Source organism: Panulirus ornatus, chromosome 15 (assembly GCF_036320965.1).
Source record: "Panulirus ornatus isolate Po-2019 chromosome 15, ASM3632096v1, whole genome shotgun sequence".
Lineage (NCBI taxonomy): Eukaryota > Metazoa > Arthropoda > Malacostraca > Decapoda > Palinuridae > Panulirus > Panulirus ornatus.
The window spans coordinates 16461858-16487185 of record NC_092238.1 but is presented as its reverse complement, the minus strand read 5'-3'; the positions used below and the strand labels follow the sequence as shown (position 1 = coordinate 16487185).

General features: G+C 41.9%; 1 protein-coding gene across 8 annotated transcripts in view; it reads left to right on the top strand.

Annotated features, from left to right (window-relative positions):
* The window catches only part of LOC139753730 (tuberin-like), a 582506-nt gene that overhangs the window by 160590 nt on the left and 396588 nt on the right, over positions 1-25328 (top strand). For all 8 annotated transcript variants that reach the window (XM_071670514.1, XM_071670517.1, XM_071670516.1 and 5 more), the window contains one exon: positions 3016-3198. In XM_071670514.1, the coding sequence (XP_071526615.1) occupies positions 3016-3198 (183 nt within the window). The remainder of the gene's footprint in view (positions 1-3015; positions 3199-25328) is intronic.

Sequence of the window (25328 nt, the reverse complement as noted above, 5' to 3'; positions counted from 1 at the left end):
GATTTTGTGTGATCGGGGCCTGAACATGGAGGAGGGTGAAAGGAGGGCAAGGAATAGAGTGAATTGGAGCGATGTGGTATACCGGGGTTGACGTGCTGTCAGTGGATTGAATCAAGGCATGTGAAGCGTCTGGGGTAAACCATGGAAAGCTGTGTAGGTATGTATATTTGCGTGTGTGGACGTATGTATATGCATGTGTATGGGGGGGGGGGTTGGGCCATTTCTTTCGTCTGTTTCCTTGCGCTACCTCGCAAACGCGGGAGACAGCGACAAAGTATAATAAAAAATAAATAATAAGTTTGTTGAGTATTCCTGGTAAATTATATGGGAGGGTATTGATTGAGAGGGTGAAGGCATGTACAGAGCATCAGATTGGGGAAGAGCAGTGTGGTTTCAGAAGTGGTAAAGGATGTGTGGATCAGGTGTTTGCTTTGAAGAATGTATGTGAGAAATACTTAGAAAAGCAAATGGATTTGTATGTAGCATTTATGGATCTGGAGAAGGCATATGATAGAGTTGATAGAGATGCTCTGTGGAAGGTATTAAGAATATATGGTGTGGGAGGCAAGTTGTTAGAAGCGGTGAAAAGTCTTTATCGAGGATGTAAGGCATGTGTACGTGTAGGAAGAGAGGAAAGTGATTGGTTCTCAGTGAATGTAGGTTTGCAGTAGGGGTGTTTGATGTCTCCATGGTTGTTTAATTTGTTTATGGATGGGGTTGTTAGGGAGGTGAATGCAAGAGTTTTGGAAAGAGCGGCAATTATGAAGTCTGTTGTGGATGAGAGAGCTTGGGAAGTGAGTCAGTTGTTGTTCACTGATGATACAGCGCTGGTGGCTGATTCATGTGAGAAACTGCAGAAGCTGGTGACTGAGTTTGGTAAAGTGTGTGAAAGAAGAAAGTTAAGAGTAAATGAGAATAAGAGCAAGGTTATTAGGTACAGTAGGTTTGAGGGTCAAGTCAATTGGGAGGTATGTTTGAAGGAATAGTGGTTCCAACAATGTTGTATGGTTGCGAGGCGTGGGCTATGGATAGAGTTGTACGCAGGAGGATGGATATGCTGGAAATGAGATGTTTGAGGACAATGTGTGGTGCGAGGTGGTTTGATCGAGTAAGTAATGTAAGGGTAAGAGAGATGTGTGGAAATAAAAAGAGTGTGGTTGAGAGAGCAGAAGAGGGTGTTTTGAAGTGGTTTGGGCACATGGAGAGAATGAGTGAGGAAAGATTGACCAAGAGGATATATGTGTCGGAGGTGGAGGGAACGAGGAAAAGTGGAAGACAAAATTGGAGGTGGAAAGATGGAGTGAAAAAGATTTTTTGTGATCGGGGCCTGAACATGGAGGAGGGTGAAAGGAGGGCAAGGAATAGAGTGAATTGGATCGATGTGGTATACCGTGGTTGACGTGCTGTTAGTGGATTGAATCAGGGCATGTGAAGCGTCTGGGGTAAACCATGGAAAGCTGTGTAGGTATGTATATTTGCGTGTGTGGACGTGTATGTATATACGTGTGTATGGGGGGGGTGGGTTGGGCCATATCTTTTGTCTGTTTCCTTGTGCTACCTCACAAACGTGGGAGACAGTGACAAAGCAAAAAAAAAAAAATATATATATATATATATTTCTTTTCTTTTCTTTCAATCTATTCGCCATTTCCCGCGTTAGCGAGGTAGCGTTAAGAACAGAGGACTGGGCCTTTGAGGGAACATCCTTACCTGGCCCCCTTCTCTGTTCCTTCTTTTGGAAAATTAAAAAAAACGAGAGGGGAGGATTTCGAGCCCCCCGCTCCCTCCCCTTTTAGTCGCCTTCTACGACACGCAGGGAATACGTGGGAAGTATTCTTTCTCCCCTATCCCTAGGGATATATTACATTATATGTATATATATATACATATATACACATACACATATATATATATTTTCTTTTCTTTCATACAATTCGCCCTTTCCCGCGTTAGCAAGGTAGCGTTAAGAACAGAGGACTGGGCCTCTGAGGTAATATCCTCACCTGGCCTCATTCTCTGTTCCGTCTTTTGGAAAATTAAAAAGAACGAGAGGGGAGGATTTCCAGCCTCCCGCTCCCTCCCCTTTTAGTCGCCTTCTACGACACGCAGGGAATACGTGGGAAGTATTCTTTCTCCCCTATCCCCAGGGATAATATATATATATATATATTTTTTTTTTTTTTTTCATACGATTCGCCATTTCCCGCATTTGCGAGGTAGCGTTAAGAACAGAGGACTGGGCCTTAGAGGGAAAATCCTCACCTGGCCCCCTTCTCTGCTCCTTCTTTTGGAAAATTAAAAAAAAACGAGAGGGGAGGATTTCCAGCCACCTGCTCCCTCCCCTTTTAGTCGCCTTCTACGACACGCAGGGAATACGTGGGAAGTATTCTTTCTCCCCTATCCCCAGGGATATATATATATATATATATATATATATATATATATATATATATATATATATATATATATATATACACACACATATATATATTCCTATGAGTCCACGGGGAAAGATGTACATATTTATACTTGTTTGCCTTCTTCCATTCCTGTCACTACCCTGCCACACAGGAAATGGGGTCACTACCCCTGCTTCAACAAGCTAGCACCAGGAAAAAGAGACAAAAAAGGCCATCATTCATTTGCCCGTTTCATCTCATTTAATATTAGAAAATAAATGTTTGTTCATTTTCGATATTACTGAAAAAACCATGAGCAGAGTGAGGAATTATCATTGAATAGATGTACTTTACCTCACCAATGATCCCATGAATTTTTTGTCTATTTTGTTGTGTATTTGATAATTATTCATTACTTTATCTCTCCATAACTTTTGTTTATGATTGTCAGTATTACAGTATTAGAAATATTGTTTTACATACCTTAGAAGCGTTTAGTATTATTTAGTATCATCCATGATATTCAGTCTTGAGGTTTTACTTCCTGCAGATGGAATATAACTGCATCAATTTTTGTATCTGAAAAGCTTACAGCTTGTAAATATTTCTTTCACAGGAATTCACAATGTATTGACAAAGGGAAGAAAGCATGAACTAGTTAAGTCAAGTGAAGAAACAGTGAAGGAAAATACTCCACATATAGCAGCAGTAGAATCTTTGCCACCCAAGTTTGAGGTTACAAGTTTGTCGTTGATAGAAACGGCAAAGATTATCATTACTTCTCTGAATAAAGAAAAAGGTATTTTGAATACTGTTCAAATAGTCTCTTGTTGCTACATATTCTGAACCAGGCTGTACCATTACTTTATATACAAACTTTAATAATGAAGCAGTTTCTGTTGTTAGTTTGGCTAATTGATTAACATTGCTAGGTAATTTTTTGCAGGAGTGAAAGGAATTGCCAGAAAGTTGGTTTGAATTTTAGTAATTTTCAGTAAGCGTAGTGTAAGCTGGAGTTTTTAACAGGAAGCAGTAAGGAATATAGCCTGATCAGTATGATAAAAGAATATTTTATATACTAAATTTTAGAATTCCTGGTGAGAGATCAAAATGTTTTGGATTTAATTTCAACCACAGGTATGCACTTAATATGTTTGTGTAGGGTGGGTTAAACATTGAGCTGTAGCAACCTGTCATGTTATATTTACCATGAACATTCACTTTTCAGTTTTACAGTCACAAAAAGTGTGCAAAGAACCCTGAAATAGTTTGATGCTTATTGTAATAGTAGACATTGTTGAAATGTTGAATAGTTTAAAGTGTAAAGTTCAGGGTATTGAACAGTAAACTGTGCTAGTGCAACCTAAAGTAAAGTATAGAAATACATGGATGGATGACTGGAGAGTTCATAAAACTTGTGTGAAGAAACAGGATTTGAAGCTGAGATGTCCTTGCATAACTATTTGTTAGTTACCATTGTATCAATCCATCACTATATAAGACATTGAAAACCATGTTATAATGTGGATTATGTTCTTAACCAAACATTTTCCCAAATCAAATGGCCAGAAAACCTTTCAACATCAAGTTATGAATGATGGAATAGTCCATAATCATGATAAAACCAAATTTGTGATAAGATAGGGGGACACTTTTTCTGGTAAGTTAATGGACCTTCACCCCTATGTGTTTACCTTACATTGGCACCCTAGCCACCTTCCTTCACGACACACTTTACAGTTTAGTAAAATTATGTTGCCATATGAAAGTGATGTGTAGATTATTGTATATACACATGATGCATTTGCAGTATTGTAACATTAGTGCCATATGTTTTAAAGTATTTTATATTCTGTATTCACTAGAATACAAACTTTCAGTTCAGCCTTTCTTTGCTGTTGTATAATGGGTAGCTATTAAAGGTTATAAGTGTTTTCTCTACATAGCAATGTTAGAATTACTCTTAGAAGTACACCTAATCAGACTATTTTGGTTTATCACTGGAGTTTTGTTTATAGAGTGTTTATAAAAGAATTTAAAAGTTTTAAAACCTATGTGCTGGGCCAATCATTCACTGGTGAACAGTTGCTTGCTCCTTGCAGGACATTCATGTGACAATGATATAACGTGTTTTCCAGTGTTAGAATATGCAGTGTCTTTAAGAAACATTGCCTGCCCCCTATATATTTTCATACCTTCACTCAGTCAATCTGTACTCTCCTGTAAAACTACCTGATACTCTCAACAGATTTATACTAATGTTGTTTGAACAATCCCTTATTTACCCCTTGCCTTTACACAGTGGTACTATACATTCTTAACATCAGTCTTCAAGTACCCCTCCATGATCTAGACTTACAACAAAAATCATAACTAACACATCAGTAATACAGTCGCCCCTTTTCTTATGCAATTCATCTGTAATGCCATCAACTCCAGCCACATTGCCACATTTCATCTAATCTCTTTACCAAACCACTCTCCATGATTCTCTTACTTTGCATATCCCATAACCAAAACACCCTACATCTGACACTGTTATCAAATGCACTTAAGTCCTTCAAAACATTTGATCCATCTTCTCATTTCATCACTACCTGTTACCACTTCCCCATTTGTCTCCATCACTGAAATTCCCATTTTTCTCTTGTTTTTTGTGTGCTCTTAACCTCCTTCTGAAGCATCTTATTCTCCCAGAAGTTTGCTGATACCAATTCTCCCTAACTCTCATTTGCTGTCTTTTTCAACCCTCACACCTTCCTCTTGATCTCCTTCCTCCTTTTCTTTTACATCTTACATTCATTTTTACTCCTTCCATGTGAATACTCCTTCTATACCTTTCTATACACTTTCACAAACTATTTTGTCATCTCGCCATTTACTGGTAGACTTTTCTCACCTCCCACCTTACGCATGCCACACACATCTCTCGTATATGTTAGCACTGCCTCCGTAAATACCTCCCATTCCTCACTCACTCTGCTAGCTTTTACTCTCATCTTCTGCCATTCTGCACTCTATCTCTCCTGGAGTTTCTTCTTACATCTCTTTTTTAAGCTCACTCACTTTCACTACTCTCTTTTAACTCATACTATTCGTCGCTTCTGAAAACCTCTATACCTGTTCACCCTTACCTCCACAAGGTTATGAGCAGACATCCCACCAGCTGCTCTCTTGGTACATTCAGATCCAAAAGCCTCTCTTTTGCGCATCTATCATTTATGTAATCCAGTAATGCTTGTTGACCATCTTGACTACTCATGTATATATATGTGTATGTCCTACTTTTTAAATCGGATATTGCCAGTCACCAGCCCTTTTTCAGCACTACACCACAACCTGTTCTCAGTTTCCATTCGCATTATTGAATACCCCTTTCCGCCAGCTTTAACCTCGTATTTGACATTAAGCACCTTCATATTTATGTCGCCCATCATTATCACTTGGTCTCTTGCATCATAACTACTGACACACTCACTCAGCTGCTCTGAAAACACTTCTATTTACTTCTCTTCTTTTAGCAAGGTGCATAAGCATTTATGATTACCTAACCCTGGCAATCCACTTTTATTTTTACCTACATCAGTCTGGAGCCCATTTCCTTACACACTTTCACACACTCCCACAACTGTTTCCACAGTAACACTACCCCTTCCTTAGCTCTTTCCCTCACACCAACCCCTGACTTTACTCCTTAGACATTTCCAAACCATTTTTCCCTTTTAGCTCTTGACTTTTGTTTGTCAGTTTCAGAGTATCCAAATCCTGTTTCTGAAACACACTAACTGTCTCTTCTCTTTTTTTATCTTGATTACTCAGATACCTCAGCTTGATCCTTAAAGGAGAATGAGTACTCCATGCTTGGCTTCTCCTACTGTTCCATATTTTAGAAATTGAATACTAGAAGGCTAGGGTGGGGGTTTCAAGCCCCATCTTCCCACCCCCACATTTGCCATGTCCTGCTTTTGTAAGATATAGTCAGGAACAGATGAAATGGTTGACTCTCCCATTCTCATCTACTCTGTAGTCGTCTTTTATAATGTAACAAAACCAGAGGCCCCTCCACACAGTCACCTCAAACCTTTCCATAGCTTTCCTAGACTGACTTGTATTCCCTGGTCTATCCCACTGATAGCACATCATCCCCTGTACTCCACTTCACTTCACTATCCCTTGCACATCTTGCAACCTCCATCATTCTTTGGCCCTGACCTATCAATGCATCTTTCATTCCAGCCTTCCAACCTCTTGTTTTTTCTCCTTCCTATTGCTGATATATATACCCTCTTATTTATTCTTTCCTCACTCACCCTATATATGTCCAAATCATTTCAGCACACCTTTACAGCATTCTCATACATATTCCCCTTATTATCACACCTCTCTGTCAACTGTCCTTACCACTGATTGTCTTCAAACATTTGATTTCCAGAACATTTACCAGATCTGTTACATTTTTGGCTAAGGTCCACACCTTCCATCCATACAGCACTCGTGGGACTTGTATACCTTCAAAGAGATCTAATTCATGCTTAAAAACAATGATCACTCTTACCACACTTTCCTCTGCATCCAAGACCTTTGCCTCCTCACCCACCCTATGGCACACTTCTTACCATACTCTCCTCAATGCATCCAAGACCTTTGCCTCCTCACCCACCCTATGGCTCACTTAAGCTTACTCTTGACCTTTAGCTGCTGTCTTTTATACATTCCCCTCTTATTTACACTTATTCTCAGTAAATAATACCCGTACATATGTCTTTTCTTTATCACCAGCAACTTTGTCACTCCACCACTCTCTACCATGTCACATCTGACTACCTCCTACAGACCATGCACCAGCATTGCTTCCTTAAACGCCTCCCATTTCTCACCCACTCCCCTGGCTTCCTTTACTTGCACCTTTTGCCATTCTACACTCTCACTCCTGGATTCTCTTCACACAAGCCTCTCTTCCAACTCAGTCACTTTCAACACACTACACTCATACTCTTTGCTAAAAGCCATCTTAAATCTTTACCCTTAGCCTTCATCAGATAATGATCAGACATTACACCAGCTACCCCTCTCAGCACATTCGCATCAAAGTTTCTATCTTTTGCACATCTACCAGGTATTCCCAATCACTAGGCCTTTTTCAGTACGTAAGTTCAGCATATACATTTATATATTTATCTATATTTAACCAGAACCAGTTTCTCTGAAAGTACTGGCATTCCTCAAGACCTCTTTTGAAAGGCCTCTGCAGTTCAAGGTTCTGCTGCTTCCAGTAAGAAAAAAAATGTGGATTCCTTTGGAGAGAGAAGCTCTAAGGCGAGACTGTTCTTCCAGTGTTACAGCCCCCATAAAATTGACTTTTCTCTTTTAACTTCGAGTAGGCGAAGTCCTTTTAAATGCATACAAACTTGCGCACATGCACTTTAATACCTGATGCTGAACCTAATAACTTTGCTACACATTTACACTCACCTTTCTCCTTTCACACTATTATCCAAACTCAGTCACCAACTTCTGCAGTTTATCGCTCGAATCAGCCACCAGTGTCGTATCATCTGCAAATAACAACTCACTTTTTTCCCAGGCCCTCTCATCCCCAACAGACTGTGTAGTCTCCCCTCTCTCCAAAACCCTTGCATTTACCTCCCTAACCATCCCATCCATAACCGGATTAGATAACCATAGTGACATCACACACCCTAGCCGCAGACCAACCTTCATTGGGAACCAGTCACTCTCCTCTCTTCCTACTCGAACATATGCCTTACACCCTTGATAGAAACTTCTCATTGCTTCTAGCAGCCTTCTTCCCACACCATATACTTTTAAGACCTTCCACAAAGCATCTCTATCAACCTTATCATATGCCTTCTCCAGAACCATAGATGCTACATACAAATCCAACTGTTTTTCAAAGTATTTAGTGCACACATTCTTCAAAGCAAATACCTGATTCACACATCCTCTACCACTACAGAAACCACACTGCTCCCCACCAGTCTGATGTGCTGTACATGCCTTCACCTTCTCAGTCAATACCCTCCCATACAGTTTCCCATGAATACCCAACAAACATATGCCTTTGTAGTTTGAACACACTCCTCTATCCCTTTTGTCTTTGTACAATGGCACTATGTATGCATTCTGCTAATTGGCAGGCACTTCATTGTGATCCATACATATATTGAATATCCTTACCAACCAACCAACCAATCAACACATTCACATTCTTTCTTGATAAATTCAACTGCAGTGCCATCGAAACCCAGCACCTTGCTGGATTTAAACTTCTGCAAGGCTTTCACCACTTCTTACTTCACCAAATCAGTATCCCTGACTCTCATACTTCTTCATCTACCATTCTATCATCACACACATTAAAAAAAAACTTCAAAATACTCACTGAATCTCCTCATTTCATCACTTACTGTTATCACTTCCCCCCTTGCCCCCTTCACCTATGTTCCCATTTATCCTCTTCCCTTACACACAGTAATTACCTCCTTCCAAAACATCTTTTTGTTCTCCCTAAAGTTTAATGATACTCTCTCACCTTAACTCTCATCTACCCTCTTTTTCAACTCTTGCATCTTCCTCGTGACCTCCTGATGCTTTCTCTTATACATCTCCCAGTCATTTGCACTCCTTTCTTGAAGATATTGCCTAATGCCTCTCTTTTCTTTCTCTTTAACAACTTCTTCATCCCACCACTTGCTGCCCTTTCTAATCTGCCCACCTCCCACCTTTCTCATAACACATAAGTCTCTTGCACATCCCATCACTGCTTCCCTAAATACATCCCATTCCTCACCTTTTCCCCTCACGTCATTTGCTCTCACCTTTTGCCATTCTACACTCAGTCTCTCCTGGTACTTCCTCACACAAGTCTCCTTTCCAAGCTTGCTTACTCAAACCACTCTCTTCTCCCTTACATTCTCTCTTCTATTTTGAAAACCTCTACAAATCTGCATCTTTGCTTCCACAAAATAGTGATCAGACATCCCACTAGCTGCCCCTCTCGGCACATTAACATCCAAAAGTCTCATTTTTACATGCCTATCAATTAACACATAATCTAAACTTGCCCTTTAATCATCTCTCCTACCCTCCTACTTATACTTGTGTATATCACTCTCTTTAAACCAGGTATTTCCAATCACCAGTCTCTTTTTTTCAGCTCACAAATCCACAAGCTCTTCGTCTTTTCCATTCACAACACTGAATACCCCATGTACTCTCACCTTTGCATTTAAATCACCCATCACTAATACCTGGTCTCAGGCACCAAAACTGCTTACACACTCACTGAACTGACACCAAAACACTTGCCTCTCTGGATCTTTCTTTCATGACCAGGTGCATAAGCACCAATAATCACCCAATTTCTCTCCATCCACTTTGTTTTACCCACATCAGTCTAGAATTTACTTCCTTACACTCTATTACACATTCCCTCAACTCCTGCTTTAGGAGTATTGCTACTATATCATTATCTCTTGTCCTCTCCCCAACCCCTGGCTTTACTCTCATGACTTTTCCAAACCATTTGTCCCTCTTACCCTTGGGCTTCATTTCATTGAGAACCAGGACATCCAGGTTTCTTTCCTCAAACATACTACCTATCTCGCCTTTCGTCTCATCTTGGTTACATCACACACATTTAAACACGCTAATCTGAGCCTTTCAAGAGGATGAGCACTGTAAGCTTGACTACTTCCATTTTGTCTTTTAGAAATTGAAAGAAATGAGAGGGCCTGGGGAGTGAGTCAGTTGTTTTTTGTCAATGATACAGCTCTGGTGGCTGATTCAAGTGAGAAACTGCAGAAGTTGACTGAGTTTGGGAAAGTGTGTGAAAAGAGAAAGTTGAGATTAGATGTGAATAAGAGCAAGATTATTGGGCTCATTAGGGTTGAGGGACAAGCAAATTGGAATGTAGGTTTGAATGAAGAAAAACTGGAGGTTAGTGAAGTGTTTTAGATATCTGGGAGTGGACCTAGTAGTGAATGGAACCATGGAAGTGAATCACAGGGTGGAGGAGGTGGCAAAATATCTGTGGGTGATAAAGAATGTGTGGAAGGAATGTTATCCTGTAAAGCAAAAATGGGTACGTTTGAAGGAATAGTTGTTCCAACAATATTATAAGGTTGCAAGGCATGGGCTAGAGATAGGGTTGTATGGAGGAGGGTGGATGTGTTGGAAATTAAATGTGTCAGTATAGTATGTGGTGTGAAGTGGTTTGATCAAGTAAGTAATGAAAGGGTAAGAGAGGTGTGTAGAAACAGTGTGGTTGAGAGAGTAGGAAAGGTTGTGTTAAAACAGTTTTGGCAGATGGAGAGAATGAGTGGGGAAAGATTGACAAAGAGGATATATGCGTCATAGGTGGACACATACAGGAGGATTAGAGGTGTGAAAGGAATAGAGTGAATTGGAACAATGTAGTATACAGGGGTCGACATGTTAATGGACTGAACCAGGGCATATGAAACATCGGAGATAAATCTTGGAAAAGTGTGCAGGGACTGGATGTAGACAAGGAGCTGTGGTTTTGGGGCATTAAACATGACAACTAAAGATTGAGTGAGAGTGAATGTGGCCCTTTTTTGTCTTCTCCTGGTACTGTCTTGCTTTGGTGCAGTAGCAACGGAAAAGAATGAAGGCATCAAGTATGAATATATGATATATTTATTTATTATACTTTGATGGTGTCTCACACGTTAGTGAGGTAGCGCAAGGAAACAGATGAAAGAATGGCCCAACACACCCACATACACATGTATATACATACATGTCCACACACAGCACATATACATACCTATACATCTCATAAGTGCTACATACAAATCCATCTGCTTTTCTAAGGCATATGATAGAGTTGAGAGAGATGCTCTGTGGAAGGTATTAAGAGTATATGGTGTGGAAGGCAAGTTGTTAGAAGCAGTGAAAAGTTTTTATCGAGGATGTAAGGCATGTGTACGTGTAGGAAGAGAGGAAAGTGGTTGGTTCTCAGTGAATGTAGGCTTGCAGCAGGGGTGTGTAATGTCTCCATGGTTGTTTAATTTGTTTATGGATGGGGTTATTAGGGAGGTGAATGCAAGAGTTTTGGAAAGAGGGGCAAGTATGCAGTCTGTTGGGGATGAGAGAGCTTGGGAAGTGAGTCAGTTGTTGTTCACTGATGATACAGCGCTGGTGGCTAATTCATGTGAGAAACTGCAGAAGCTGGTGAATGAGTTTGGTAAAGTGTGTGAAAGAAGAAAGTTAAGAGTAAATGTGAATAAGAGCAAGGTTATTAGGTAGAGTAGGGTTGAGGGTCAAGTCAACTGGGAGGCAAGTTTGAATGGAGAAAAACTGGAGGAAGTGAAGTGTTTTAAATATCTAGGGATGGATTTGGCAGTGGATGGAACCATGGAAGCGGAAGTGAATCATAGGGTGGGGGAGGGGGCGTAGATTCTGGGAGCGTTGAAGAATGTGTGGAAGTCGAGAACATTATCTCGGAAAGCAAAAATGGGTATGTTTGAAGGAATGGTGGTTGCAACAATGTTGTATGGTTGCGAGGGATGGGCTATGGATAGAGTTGTGCGCAGGAGGGTGGATATGCTGGAAATGAGATGTTTGAGGACAATATGTGGTGTGAGGTGGTTTGATCGAGTAAGTAATGTAAGGGTAAGAGAGATGTGTGATAATAAAAAGAGTGTGGTTGAGAGAGCAGAAGAGGGCGTTTTGAAATGGTTTGGTCACATGGAGAGAATGAGTGAGGAAAGATTCACAGAGAGGATATATGTGTCAGAGGTGGAGGAAACGAGAAGTGGGAGACCAAGTTGGAGGTGGAAAGATGGAGTGAAAAATATTTTGAGTGATTGGGGCCTGAACATGCAGGAGGTTGAAAGGCATGCAAGGAATAGAGTGAATTGGAACGATATCGTATACCGGGGTCGACGTGCTGTTAATGGATTGAAACAGGGCGTCTGGGGTAAACCATGGAAAGTTCTGTGGGGCCTGGATGTGGAAAGGGAGCTGTGGTTTCGGTGCATTATTACATGACAGCTGGAGACTGTGAACGAATGAATGGGGCCTTTGTTGTCTTTTCCTAGCACTACCTTGCACACATGAGGGGGGAGGGGGTTGTTATTACATGTGTGGCGGGGTGGCGATGGGAATGAATAAAGGCAGACAGTATGAATTATGTACACGTGTATATATGTATATGTCTGTGTGTGTATAAACATGTATACGTTGAGATGTCTAGGTATGTATGTTTGCATGTGCGGACGTGTATGTATATGCATGTGTATGTGGATGGGTTGGGCGTTTCTTTCGTCTGTTTCCTTGCGCTACCTCACTAACGCGGGAGACAGCGACAAAGCAAAATAAAAAATAAAATAAATAAATATATATATGTATATATATATATTTATAAATACATACTCACCCCCATCGCCACCCCGCCACACACAGAATAACATCCCCCTCCCCCCTCATGTGCGCGAGGCAGCGCCAGGAAAAGACAACAAAGGCCCCCATTCGCCCACACTCAGTCTCCAGCTGTCATGCAATAATGCCCGAAACCACAGCTCCCTTTCCACATCCAGGCCCCACAGAACTTTCCATGGTTTACCCCAGACGCTTCACATGCCCTGATTCAATCCATTGACAGCACGTCGACCCTGGTATACCACATCGATCCAATTCACTCTATTCCTTGCACTCATTTCACCTCCCTGCATGTTCAGGCCCCGATCACTCAAAATCTTTTTCACTCCATCTTTCCACCTCCAATTAGGTCTCCCACTTCTCCTCGTTTCCTCCACCTCCAACAATTATATCCTCTTGGTCAATCTTTCCTCACTCATTCTCTCCATGTGACCAAACCATTTCAAAACACCCTCTTCTGCTCTCTCAACCACACTCTTTTTATTTCCACACATCTCTCTTACCCTTACATTACTTACTCAATCAAACCACCTCACACCACACATTGTCCTCAAACATCTCATTTCCAGCACATCCATCCTCCTGCGCACAACTCTATCCATAGCCCACGCCTCGCAACCATACAACATTGTTGGAACCACTATTCCTTCAAACATACCCATTTTTGCTTTCCGAGATAATGTTCTCGACTTCCACACATTCTTCAAGGCTCCCAGGATTTTCGCCCCCTCCCCCACCGTATGATTCACTTCCGCTTCCATGGTTCCATCCGCTGCCAGATCCACTCCCAGATATCTAAAACACTTTACTTCCTCCAGTTTTTCTCCATTCAAACATACCTCCCAATTGACTTGACCCTCAACCCTACTGTACCTAATAACCTTGCTCTTATTCACATTTATTCTTTACTTTCTTCTTTCACACACTTTACCAAACTCATTCACCAGCTTCTGCAGTTTCTCACATGAATCAGCCACCAGCGCTGTATCATCAGCGAACAACAACTGACTCACTTCCCAAGCTCTCTCATCCCCAACAGACTTCATACTTGCCCCTCTTTCCAAAACTCTTGCATTCACCTCCCTAACAACCCCACCCATAAACAAATTAAACAACCATGGAGACATCACACACCCCTGCCGCAAACCTACATTCACTGAGAACCAATCACTTTCCTCTCTTCCTACACGTACACATGCCTTATATCGTCGATAAAAACTTTTCACTGCTTCTAACAACTTGCCTTCCACACCATATATTCTTAGTACCTTCCACAGAGCATCTCTATCAACTCTATCATATGCCTTCTCCAGATCCATAAATGCTACATACAAATCCATTTGCTTTCTAAGTATTTCTCACATACATTCTTCAAAACAAACACCTGATCCACACATCCTCTACCACTTCTGAAACCACACTGCTCCTCCCCAATCTGATGCACTGTACATGCCTTCACCCTCTCAATCAATACCCTCCCATATAATTTACCAGGAATACTCAACAAACTTATACCTCTGTAATTTGAGCACTCACTCTTATCCCCTTTGCCTTTGTACAATAGCACTATGCACGCATTCTGCCAATCCTCAGGCACCTCACCATGAATCATACATACATTAAATAACCTTACCAACCAGTCCACAATACAGTCACCCCCTTTTTTAATAAAGTCCACGGCAATACCATCTAAACCTGCTGCCTTGCCGGCATTCATCTTCCGCAAAGCTTTTACTACCTCTTCTCTGTTTACTAAATCATTTTCCCTAACCCTCTCACTTTGCACACCACCTCGACCAAAACACCCTATATCTGCCACTCTATAATCAAACACATTCAACAAACCTTCAAATTACTCGCTCCATCTCCTTCTCACATCACCACTACTTCACTGAAGTTCCCATTTGCTCCCTTGTCTTACACACTTTATTTACCTCCTTCCAGAACATCTTTTTATTCTCCCTAAAATTTAATGATACTCTCTCACCCCAACTCTCATTTGTCCTCTTTTTCACCTCTTACACCTTTCTCTTGACCTCCTGTCTCTTTGTTTTGTACATCTCCCACTCATTTGCATTTTTTCCCTGCAAAAATCATCCAAATGCCTCTCTCTTCTCTTTCACTAATAATCTTACTTCTTCATCCCACCACTCGCTACCCTTTCTAATCAACCCACCTCCCAATCTTCTCATGCCACAAGCATCTTTTGCGCAATCCATCACTGAATCCCTAAATACATCCCATTCCTCCCCCACTCCCCTTACTTCCATTGTTATCACCTTTTTCCATTCTGTACTCAGTCTCTCCTGGTACTCCCTCACACAAGTCTCCTTCCCAAGCTCACTCTCACCACCCTCTTCACCCCAACATTCACTTCGTTTCTGAAAACCCATACAAATCTTCACCTTATCCTCCACAAGATAATGATCAGACATCCCTCCCATTGCACCTCTCAGCACATTAACATCCAAAAGTCTCTCTTTCGCGCGCCTGTCAATTAACACGTAGTCCAATAACGCTCTCTGGCCATCTCTCCTACTTACATACGTATATTTATGTAGATCTCGCTTTTTAAACCAGGTATTCCCAATCACCAGTCCTTTTTCAGCACATAAATGTACAAGCTCTTCACCATTTCCATTTACAACACTGAACACCCCATGTATACCAATTATTCCCTCCACTGCCACATTACTCACCTTTGCATTCAAATTACCCATGGCTATAACCCGGTCTCGTGCATCAAAACCACTAACACACTCATTCAGCTGCTCCCGAAACACTTGCCTCTCATGATCTTTCTTCTCATGCCCAGGTGCATATGCACCAATAATCACCCATCTCTCTCCATCAACTTTCAGTTTTACCCATATCAATCAAGAATTTACTTTCTTACATTCTATCACATACTCCCACAACTCCTGTTTCAGGAGTACTGCTACTCCTTCCCTTGCTCTTGTCCTCTCACTAACCCCTGACTTTACTCCCCAGACATTCCCAAACCACTCTTCCCCTTTACCCTTGAGCTTCGTTTCACTCAGAGCCAAAACATCCAGGTTCCTTTCCTCAAACATACTACCTATCTCTCCTTTTTTCACATCTTGGTTACATCCACACACATTTAGACACCCCAATCTGAGCCTCGAGGAGGATGAGCACTCCCCACGTGACTCCTTCTGTTTCCCATTTTAGAAAGTTAAAAAATTACAAGGAGGGGAGGATTTCTGGCCCCCCGCTCCCGTCCCCTCTAGTCGCCTTCTACGACACGCGAGGAACGCTTGGGAAGTATTCTTTCACCCCCATCCCCAGGGATAATATACATATATATACATACATACACATACATATGCACATATACACACACATACACATATACATATATATACATATGAAAAATGTAAGAAATAATTTAGAAAACTGAAACTTCTAGCTTGAAATGAAATGAAAAAATGAATGTCACATACTAGTTCAACCTCTGGCTATGGAAAAGGGAAATGTATAATTTATTTACACAAACGTCAATAGTAGTTCTCATCAATTTAACCACTGTATGAATAAGCTTCAATGTCTAAGCTACATTTTTTCCAATTTCACTATTTTCTTGTCAAAGCACCATGTATGAAAACTATCACTCCAGTAACACAACTATAAACATTTACTTTCCCTTTAAAAAAGTTCTGGGGAAGTCTGTCTCGATACACTGCGGGACACTCTACCACCTGGCGAGGTTTGTGTTGCAATGGTTCTTGATTCACAAACGTAGTAGCATCACTGGTGGGCGGAAAAACATTCTTGTAGCCACAGCAAGGATCACAGTCCATGCAACTCCATTATGATGGTTCTTCTCATGACGCGACGCTTAAGCTGTGACCATGGTTGAGAGCAGCCATTCTTGGAATAGATGGGGCTGTTGGTCTTGAAGCATTTCCCATCCATTGAGAGCAGCCATTCCTTGTGTCTCGCATCAAGCCACCAGAGACGCAGGGAATATCCCCGTGCGGGCACTGGTGCTGCCGTCGAAGATGATGCCCCTGCAAAATCCGGACTCATCCTCGCTCACCAGCTTAATCACTTCTCCCTTCTTGAAGAGGAGAGCACGTGGGAGGCTCCACAGTCTCTGGTTCTCTAATTAATTTCTTAGTGAAGAGCATCCAAAGGAGTCTTCACCACCAAACAAGTATATCAACACTTGCTTAATGAATTCTTCAAAACTTGAATGACTTGAAAAGTAGTTATCCCATCATTCTCCTCTTGTACTGGTAGTCGACAATGATCCTTCTGTGTAACATGTTTTCTTCCAACAATCAAGGTTCACTATATCACAATATAAATATAACAATACACACCCAAAGGCTGTGTATATATATATATATATATATATATATATATATATATATATATATATATATATATTTTTTTTTTTTTTTTATACTAATTGCCATTTCCCACATTAGCGAGGTAGCGTTAAGAGCAGAGGATGAGGACTGGGCCTTTGAGGGAATATCCTCACCTGGCCCCTTTCTCTGTTTCTTCTTTTGGAAAAAAAAAAAAAATGAGGGGAGGATTTCCAGCCTCCCGTTCCCTTCCCTTTTAGTCGCCTTCTACGACACGCAGGGAATACGTGGGAAGTATTCTTTCTCCCCTATCCCCAGGGATAATATATATATATATATATATATATATATATATATATATATTTTTTTTTTTTTTTTTTTTTATACTTTGTCGCTGTCTCCCGCGTTTGCGAGGTAGCGCAAGGAAACAGACGAAAGAAATGGCCCAACCCCCCCCATACACATGTATATACATACGTCCACACACGCAAATATACATACCTACACAGCTTTCCATGGTTTACCCCAGACGCTTCACATGCCTTGATTCAATCCACTGACAGCACGTCAACCCCGGTATACCACATCGCTCCAATTCACTCTATTCCTTGCCCTCCTTTCACCCTCCTGCATGTTCAGGCCCCTATCACACAAAATCTTTTTCACTCCATCTTTCCACCTCCAATTTGGTCTCCCTCTTCTCCTTGTTCCCTCCACCTCCGACACATATATCCTCTTGGTCAATCTTTCCTCACTCATCCTCTCCATGTGCCCAAACCATTTCAAAACACCCTCTTCTGCTCTCTCAACCACGCTCTTTTTATTTCCACACATCTCTCTTACCCTTACGTTACTCACTCGATCAAACCACCTCACACCACACATTGTCCTCAAACATCTCATTTCCAGCACATCCATCCTCCTGCGCACAACTCTATCCATAGCCCACGCCTCGCAACCATACAACATTGTTGGAACCACTATTCCTTCAAACATACCCATTTTTGCTTTCCGAGATAATGTTCTCGACTTCCACACATTCTTCAAGGCTCCCAGAATTTTCGTCCCCTCCCCCACCCTATGATCCACTTCCGCTTCCATGGTTCCATCCGCTGCCAGATCCACTCCCAGATATCTAAAACACTTCACTTCCTCCAGTTTTTCTCCATTCAAACTCACCTCCCAATTGACTTGACCCTCAACCCTACTGTACCTAATAACCTTGCTCTTATTCACATTTACTCTTAACTTTCTTCTTTCACACACTTTACCAAACTCAGTCACCAGCTTCTGCAGTTTCTCACATGAATCAGCCACCAGCGCTGTATCATCAGCAAACAACAACTGACTCACTTCCCAAGCTCTCTCATCCCCAACAGACTTCATACTTGCCCCTCTTTCCAAAACTCTTGCATTCACCTCCCTAACAACCCCATCCATAAACAAATTAAACAACCATGGAGGGGAGGGAGCAGGGGGCTGGAAATCCTCACCTCTCGTTTTTTTTTTTTTTTTTTTTCAAAGGAAGGAACAGAGGGGGCCAGGCCAAAAAAGGCCCAGTCCTCTGTTCTTAACGCTACCTCGCTAACGCAGGAAATGGCGAATAGTTTAAAAGAAAGAAAGGTATAAGAGCAAGGTTATTAGGTACAGTAGGGTTGATGGTCAAGTCAATTGGGAGGTGAGTTTGAATGGAGAAAAACTGGAGGAAGTGAAGTGTTTTAGATATCTGGGAGTGGATCTGGCAGCGGATGGAACCATGGAAGCGGAAGTGGATCATAGGGTGGGGGAGGGGACGAAAATTCTGGGAGCCTTGAAGAATGTGTGGAAGTCGAGAACATTATCTCGGAAAGCAAAAATGGGTATGTTTGAAGGAATAGTGGTTCCAACAATGTTGTATGGTTGCGAGGCGTGGGCTATGGATAGAGTTGTGCACAGGAGGATGGATGTGCTGGAAATGAGATGTTTGAGGACAATGTGTGGTGTGAGGTGGTTTGATCGAGTAAGTAACGTAAGGGTAAGAGAGATGTGTGGAAATGAAAAGAGCGTGGTTGAGAGAGCAGAAGAGGGTGTTTTGAAATGGTTCGGGCACATGGAGAGAATGAGTGAGGAAAGATTGACCAAGAGAATATATGTGTCGGAGGTGGAGGGAACGAGAAGAGGGAGACCAAATTGGAGGTGGAAAGATGGAGTGAAAAAGATTTTGTGTGATCGGGGCCTGAACATGCAGGAGGGTGAAAGGAGGGCAAGGAATAGAGTGAATTGGAGCGATGTGGTATACCGGGGTTGACGTGCTGTCAGTGGATTGAATCAAGGCATGTGAAGCGTCTGGGGTAAACCATGGAAAGCTGTGTAGGTATGTATATTTGCGTGTGTGGACGTATGTATATACATGTGTATGGGGGTGGGTTGGGCCATTTCTTTCGTCTGTTTCCTTGCGCTACCTCGCAAACGTGGGAGACAGCGACAAAGCAAAAAAAAAAAAATATATATATATATATATATATATATATATATATATATATATATATATATATATATATATATATATTTATATATGATACAGCGCTGGTGGCTGATTCATGTGAGAAACTGCTGAAGCTGGTGACTGAGTTTGGAAAAGTGTGTGGAAGAAGAAAGTTAAGAGTAAATGTGAATAAGAGCAAGGTTATTAGGTACAGTAGGGTTGAGGGTCAAGTCAATTGGGAGGTGAGTTTGAATGGAGAAAAACTGGAGGAAGTGAAGTGTTTTAGATATCTGGGAGTGGATCTGGCAGAGGATGGAACCATGGAAGCGGAAGTGGATCATAGGGTGGGGGAGGGGGCGAAAATCCTGGGGGCCTTGAAGAATGTGTGGAAGTCGAGAACATTATCTCGGAAAGCAAAAATGGGTATGTTTGAAGGAATAGTGGTTCCAACAATGTTGTATTGTTGCGAGGCGTGGGCTATGGATAGAGTTGTGCGCAGGAGGATGGATGTGCTGGAAATGAGATGTTTGAGGACAATGTGTGGTGTGAGGTGGTTTGATCGAGTGAGTAACGTAAGGGTAAGAGAGATGTGTGGAAATAAAAAGAGCGTGGTTGAGAGAGCAGAAGAGGGTGTTTTGAAGTGGTTTGGGCACATGGAGAGGATGAGTGAGGAAAGATTGACCAAGAGGATATATGTGTCGGAGGTGGAGGGAACAAGGAGAAGAGGGAGACCAAATTGGAGGTGGAAAGATGGAGTGAAAAAGATTTTGTGTGATAGGGGCCTGAACATGCAGGAGGGTGAAAGGAGGGCAAGGAATAGAGTGAATTGGAGCGATGTGGTATACCGGGGTTGACGTGCTGTCAGTGGATTGAAGCAAGGCCTGTGAAGCGTCTGGGGTAAACCATGGAAAGCTGTGTAGGTATGTATATTTGCGTGTGTGGACGTATGTATATACATGTGTATGGGGGGGGTTGGGCCATTTCTTTCGTCTGTTTCCTTGCGCTACCTCGCAAACGCGGGAGACAGCGACAAAGTATAAAAAAAAAAAAAATATATATATATATATAGTTTTAGATATCTGGGAGTGGATCTGGCAGCGGATGGAACCATGGAAGCGGGGGTGGATCATGGGGTGGGGGAGGGGGCGAAAATTCTGGGGGCCTTGAAGAATGTGTGGAAGTCGAGAACATTGTCTCGGAAAGCAGGGGTGGGTATGTTTGAAGGAACGGTGGTTCCAACAATGTTGTTTGGTTGCGGGGCGTGGGCTATGGATAGAGTTGTGCGCAGGAGGATGGATGTGCTGGAAATGAGATGTCTGAGGACAATCTGTGGTGTGAGGTGGTTTGATCGAGTGAGTAACGTAAGGGTAAGAGAGATGTGTGGAAATAAAAAGAGCGTGGTTGAGAGAGCAGGAGAGGGTGTTTTGAAGTGGTTTGGGCACATGGAGAGAATGAGTGAGGAAAGATTGACCAAGAGGATATATGTGTCGGAGGTGGAGGGAACGAGGAGAAGAGGGAGACCAAATTGGAGGTGGAAAGATGGAGTGAAAAAGATTTTGTGTGATCGGGGCCTGAACATGCAGGAGGGTGAAAGGAGGGCAAGGAATAGAGTGAATTGGGGCGATGTGGTATACCGGGGTTGACGTGCTGTCAGTGGATTGAATCAAGGCATGTGAAGCGTCTGGGGTAAACCATGGAAAGCTGTGTAGGTATGTATATTTGCGTGTGTGGACGTATGTATATACATGTGTATGGGGGTGGGTTGGGCCATTTCTTTCGTCTGTTTCCTTGCGCTACCTCGCAAACGCGGGAGACAGCGACAAAGTGTAATAAATATAAAATATATATCCCTGGGGATAGGGGAGAAAGAATACTTCCCACGTATTCCCTGCGTGTCGTAGAAGGCGACTAAAAGGGGGGGGAGCGGGTGGCTGGAAATCCTCCCCTCTCGTTTTTTTTAATTTTCCAAAAGAAGGAACAGAGAAGGGGGCCAGGTGAGGATATTCCCTCTAAGGCCCAGTCCTCTGTTCTTAACGCTACCTCGCTAATGCGGGAAATGGCGAATAGTATGAAAAAAAAAAAAGAAAAACTGTTTATGGATGGGGTTGTTAGGGAGGTGAATGCAAGAGTTTTGGAAAGAGGGGCAAGTATGAAGTCTGTTGTGGATGAGAGAGCTTGGGAAGTGAGTCAGTTGTTGTTCGCTGATGATACAGCGCTGGTGGCTGATTCATGTGAGAAACTGCAGAAGCTGGTGACTGAGTTTGGTAAAGTGTGTGAAAGAAGAAAGTTAAGAGTAAATGTGAATAAGAGCAAGGTTATTAGGTACAGTAGGGTTGAGGGTCAAGTCAATTAGAGGTAAGTTTGAATGGAGAAAAACTGGAGGAAGTAAAGTGTTTTAGATATCTGGGAGTGGATCTGGCAGCGGATGGAACCATGGAAGCGGAAATGGATCATAGGGTAGTGGAGGGGGTGAAAACCCAACCAGTCAACAATACAGTCACCCCCTTTTTTAATAGATTCCACTGCAATACCATCCAACATATATATATATATATATATATATATATATATATATATATATATATATATATATATATATATATATATATATATACACACACACGGATAGAGTTGGCTATGGATAGAGTTGTGCGCAGGAGGGTAGATGTGCTGGAAATGAGATGTGTGAGGACAATGTGTGGTGTGAGGTGGTTTGATCGAGTAAGTAACGTAAGGGTAAGAGAGATGTGTGGAAATAAAAAGTGTGGTTGAGAGAGCAGAAGAGGGTGTTTTGAAATGGTTTGGGCACATGGAGATAATGATTGAGAAAAGATTGACCAAGAGGATATATGTGTCGGAGGTGGAGGGAACGAGGAGAAGTGGGAGACCAAATTGGAGGTGGAAAGATGGAGTGAAAAAGATTTTGAGTGATCAGGGCCTGAACATGCAGGAGGGTGAAAGGCTGGCAAGGAATAGAGTGAATTGGATCGATGTGGTATACCGGGGCTGACGTGCTGTCAGTGGATTGAATCAGGGCATGTGAAGCATCTGGGGTAAACCATGGAAAGTTCTGTGGGGCCTGGATGTGGAAAGGAAGCTGTGGTTTCGGGCATTATTGCATGACAGCTAGAGACTGAGTGTGAACGAATGGGGCCTTTGTTGTCTTTTCCTAGCGCTACTTCGCACACATGAGGGGGGAGGGGGATGGTATTCCATGTGTGGTGAGGTGGTGATGGGAATGAATAAAGGCAGGCAGTGTGAATTGTGTACATGGGTATATATGTATGTGTCTGTGTGTGTATATATATATGTGTACATTGAGTTGTATAGGTATGTATATTTGCGTTTGTGGACGTGTATGTATATACATGTGTATGGTGGTGGGTTGGGCCATTTCTTTCGTCTGTTTCCTTGCGCTACCTCGCAAATGCGGGAGACAGCGACAAAGCAAAATAAATAAAATAAATAGAATATATATATATATATGTGTGTATATGAGTGGATGGACCATTCTTCATCTGTTTCCTGGTTCTACCTCTCTGATGCGGGTAACAGCAATTATGCACAATATGAAAGATGGAAAGATGGAGTAAAAAAGATTCTTAGTGATCAGGGCCTGAACATGCAGGAGGGTGAAAGGTGTGCAAGGAATACAATGAATTGGAACGATATGGTATACCATGGTCGACGTGCTGTCAATGGATTGAACCAGGGCATATGAAGTGTCTGGGGTAAACCATGGAAAGTTTTGTGGGGCCTGGATGTGGAAAGGGAGCTGTGGTTTCAGTGCATTATACATGACAGCTAGAGACTGAGTGTGAACGAATGGGGCCTTTGTTGTCTTTTCCTAGTGCCACCTCGCGCACATGCTGGGGGAGGGGGTTGTTAATACATGTGTGGCGGGGTGGTGACAGGAATGAATAAGGGCAGACAGTATGAATTAGGTGCATGTATATATATGTGTATGTCTGTGTGTGTGTGTGTATATATGTATACGTTGAGATGTATGGGTATGTATATGTGCGTGTGTGGACGTGTATGTATAAACGTGTGTATGTGGGTGGGTTGGGCCATTCTTTTGTCTGTTTCCTTGCGCTACTTTGCTAACGCGGGAGACAGCGACAAAGTATAATAAATAAATATAAATATATTATCCCTGGGGATAGGGGAGAAAGAATACTTCCCACGTATTCCCTGCGTGTCGTAGAAGGCGTCTAAAAGGGGAGGGAGCGGGGGGCTGGAAATCCTCCCCTCTCATTATTTTTTTTTTAATTTTCCAAAAGAAGGAACAGAGAAGGGGGCCAGGTGAGGATATTCCCTCAAAGGCCCAGTCCCCTGTTCTTAATGCTACCTCGCTAACGCGGGAAATGGTGAATAGTTTGAAAAAAAAAAATATACATTCATACTTGCTGCCTTTATTCATTCCTGTTGCCACCCCATCACTCAGGATATAGCATTACCCCCTCCCCTATAGCAATATAGCACCAGGTGTCAAGAAATTATTGTCCATTTAGCTTAATGTCTGTAGTTGGTAAACTAATGTAAACCATCATTTGGGATTATCAACCATTTAGAGGACCCTATCTTATTAAACAATTCTCATCATGGGTTTTCTCCAGATAGTTCATATTTGACAAAGCTGCTTAATTTCTTAAATGAAATGATCATTATGTATGATGAAAGTAAAACAGTTGATGTCTTCTATTTTGATTTTCCAGAAGCATTTGATAAAGCTGATGGAATAGCCTCCCCCCTTTTGACTTTTTCCATCAACAGTGGTGTCTCTCAAGGTCTGTCCCTCCGCTATACTTTTTCTTCTTTTTATCATTGATTTACTCTTTTTCCACAAATAATAAAGTGCACTCATGCACTGATGACTCAGCACTGCATTCATCCACATCCATCAATTTAGCTTCTTCTCTTTCGATCTGCATCTTGTCTCACCACAATATCCTCAATAAACTCATACTTGGACAGGTTGTACCAGTGGAGTAGATGTAATCTAGTTAAGTTTAATGACTCTGAGACTCAGTTTCTACCCATTTCGATATCAAAAACTTATCACAACTCTCGTCTCTCCTTTGACAGTTCTATAATTCTACCTCTTGACTTGATGTACATAATAGGTGTGATATTAATTGTAACATTCACTCTTTCCTGGAAACCCCACATTGCAGAAATGGCTAAGTTTTCCCCTAAGAAACCAGGAGTTTTGTTTAGATGCTGAAATTTTTTCTTCTGAGCAGTTGCTTCATTTATATAAAGGATTAATTTGTCCTGTTATGGAGTATTGCTCTCACATTTGAGATGCATCCTACTTGACAGAGTTGAAAGTGGTCTGACGTATAAGCTCTCTCAGGCCAACTTCAAAACTTGACCCGCTCGCACTACACCGCAGTGTTGGTTCACTTACCCTCTTCTATTGGTATTACTTTGGTTTTTGCTCCCAGTGGCTTGCCGCTTGTGTGCACCCACCACTAGCTGGAACATGCAATATTTGGCATGCTTCTGCATCACATGCTTACTATGTGGCCATTGGCAACTCAAGGGTAGGCTGTTTTGATAACCATTTCTTTTGCTACACCTTGAAGCTCTGGAACTCTCTACCTTCTCATGTTAATCCCCAATAACTATTACCTGGTACATTTTAAGACATTTTTCACCTCCAAAATTTGTTAGTAGTATCCTTTTTTTTCCCCCTTT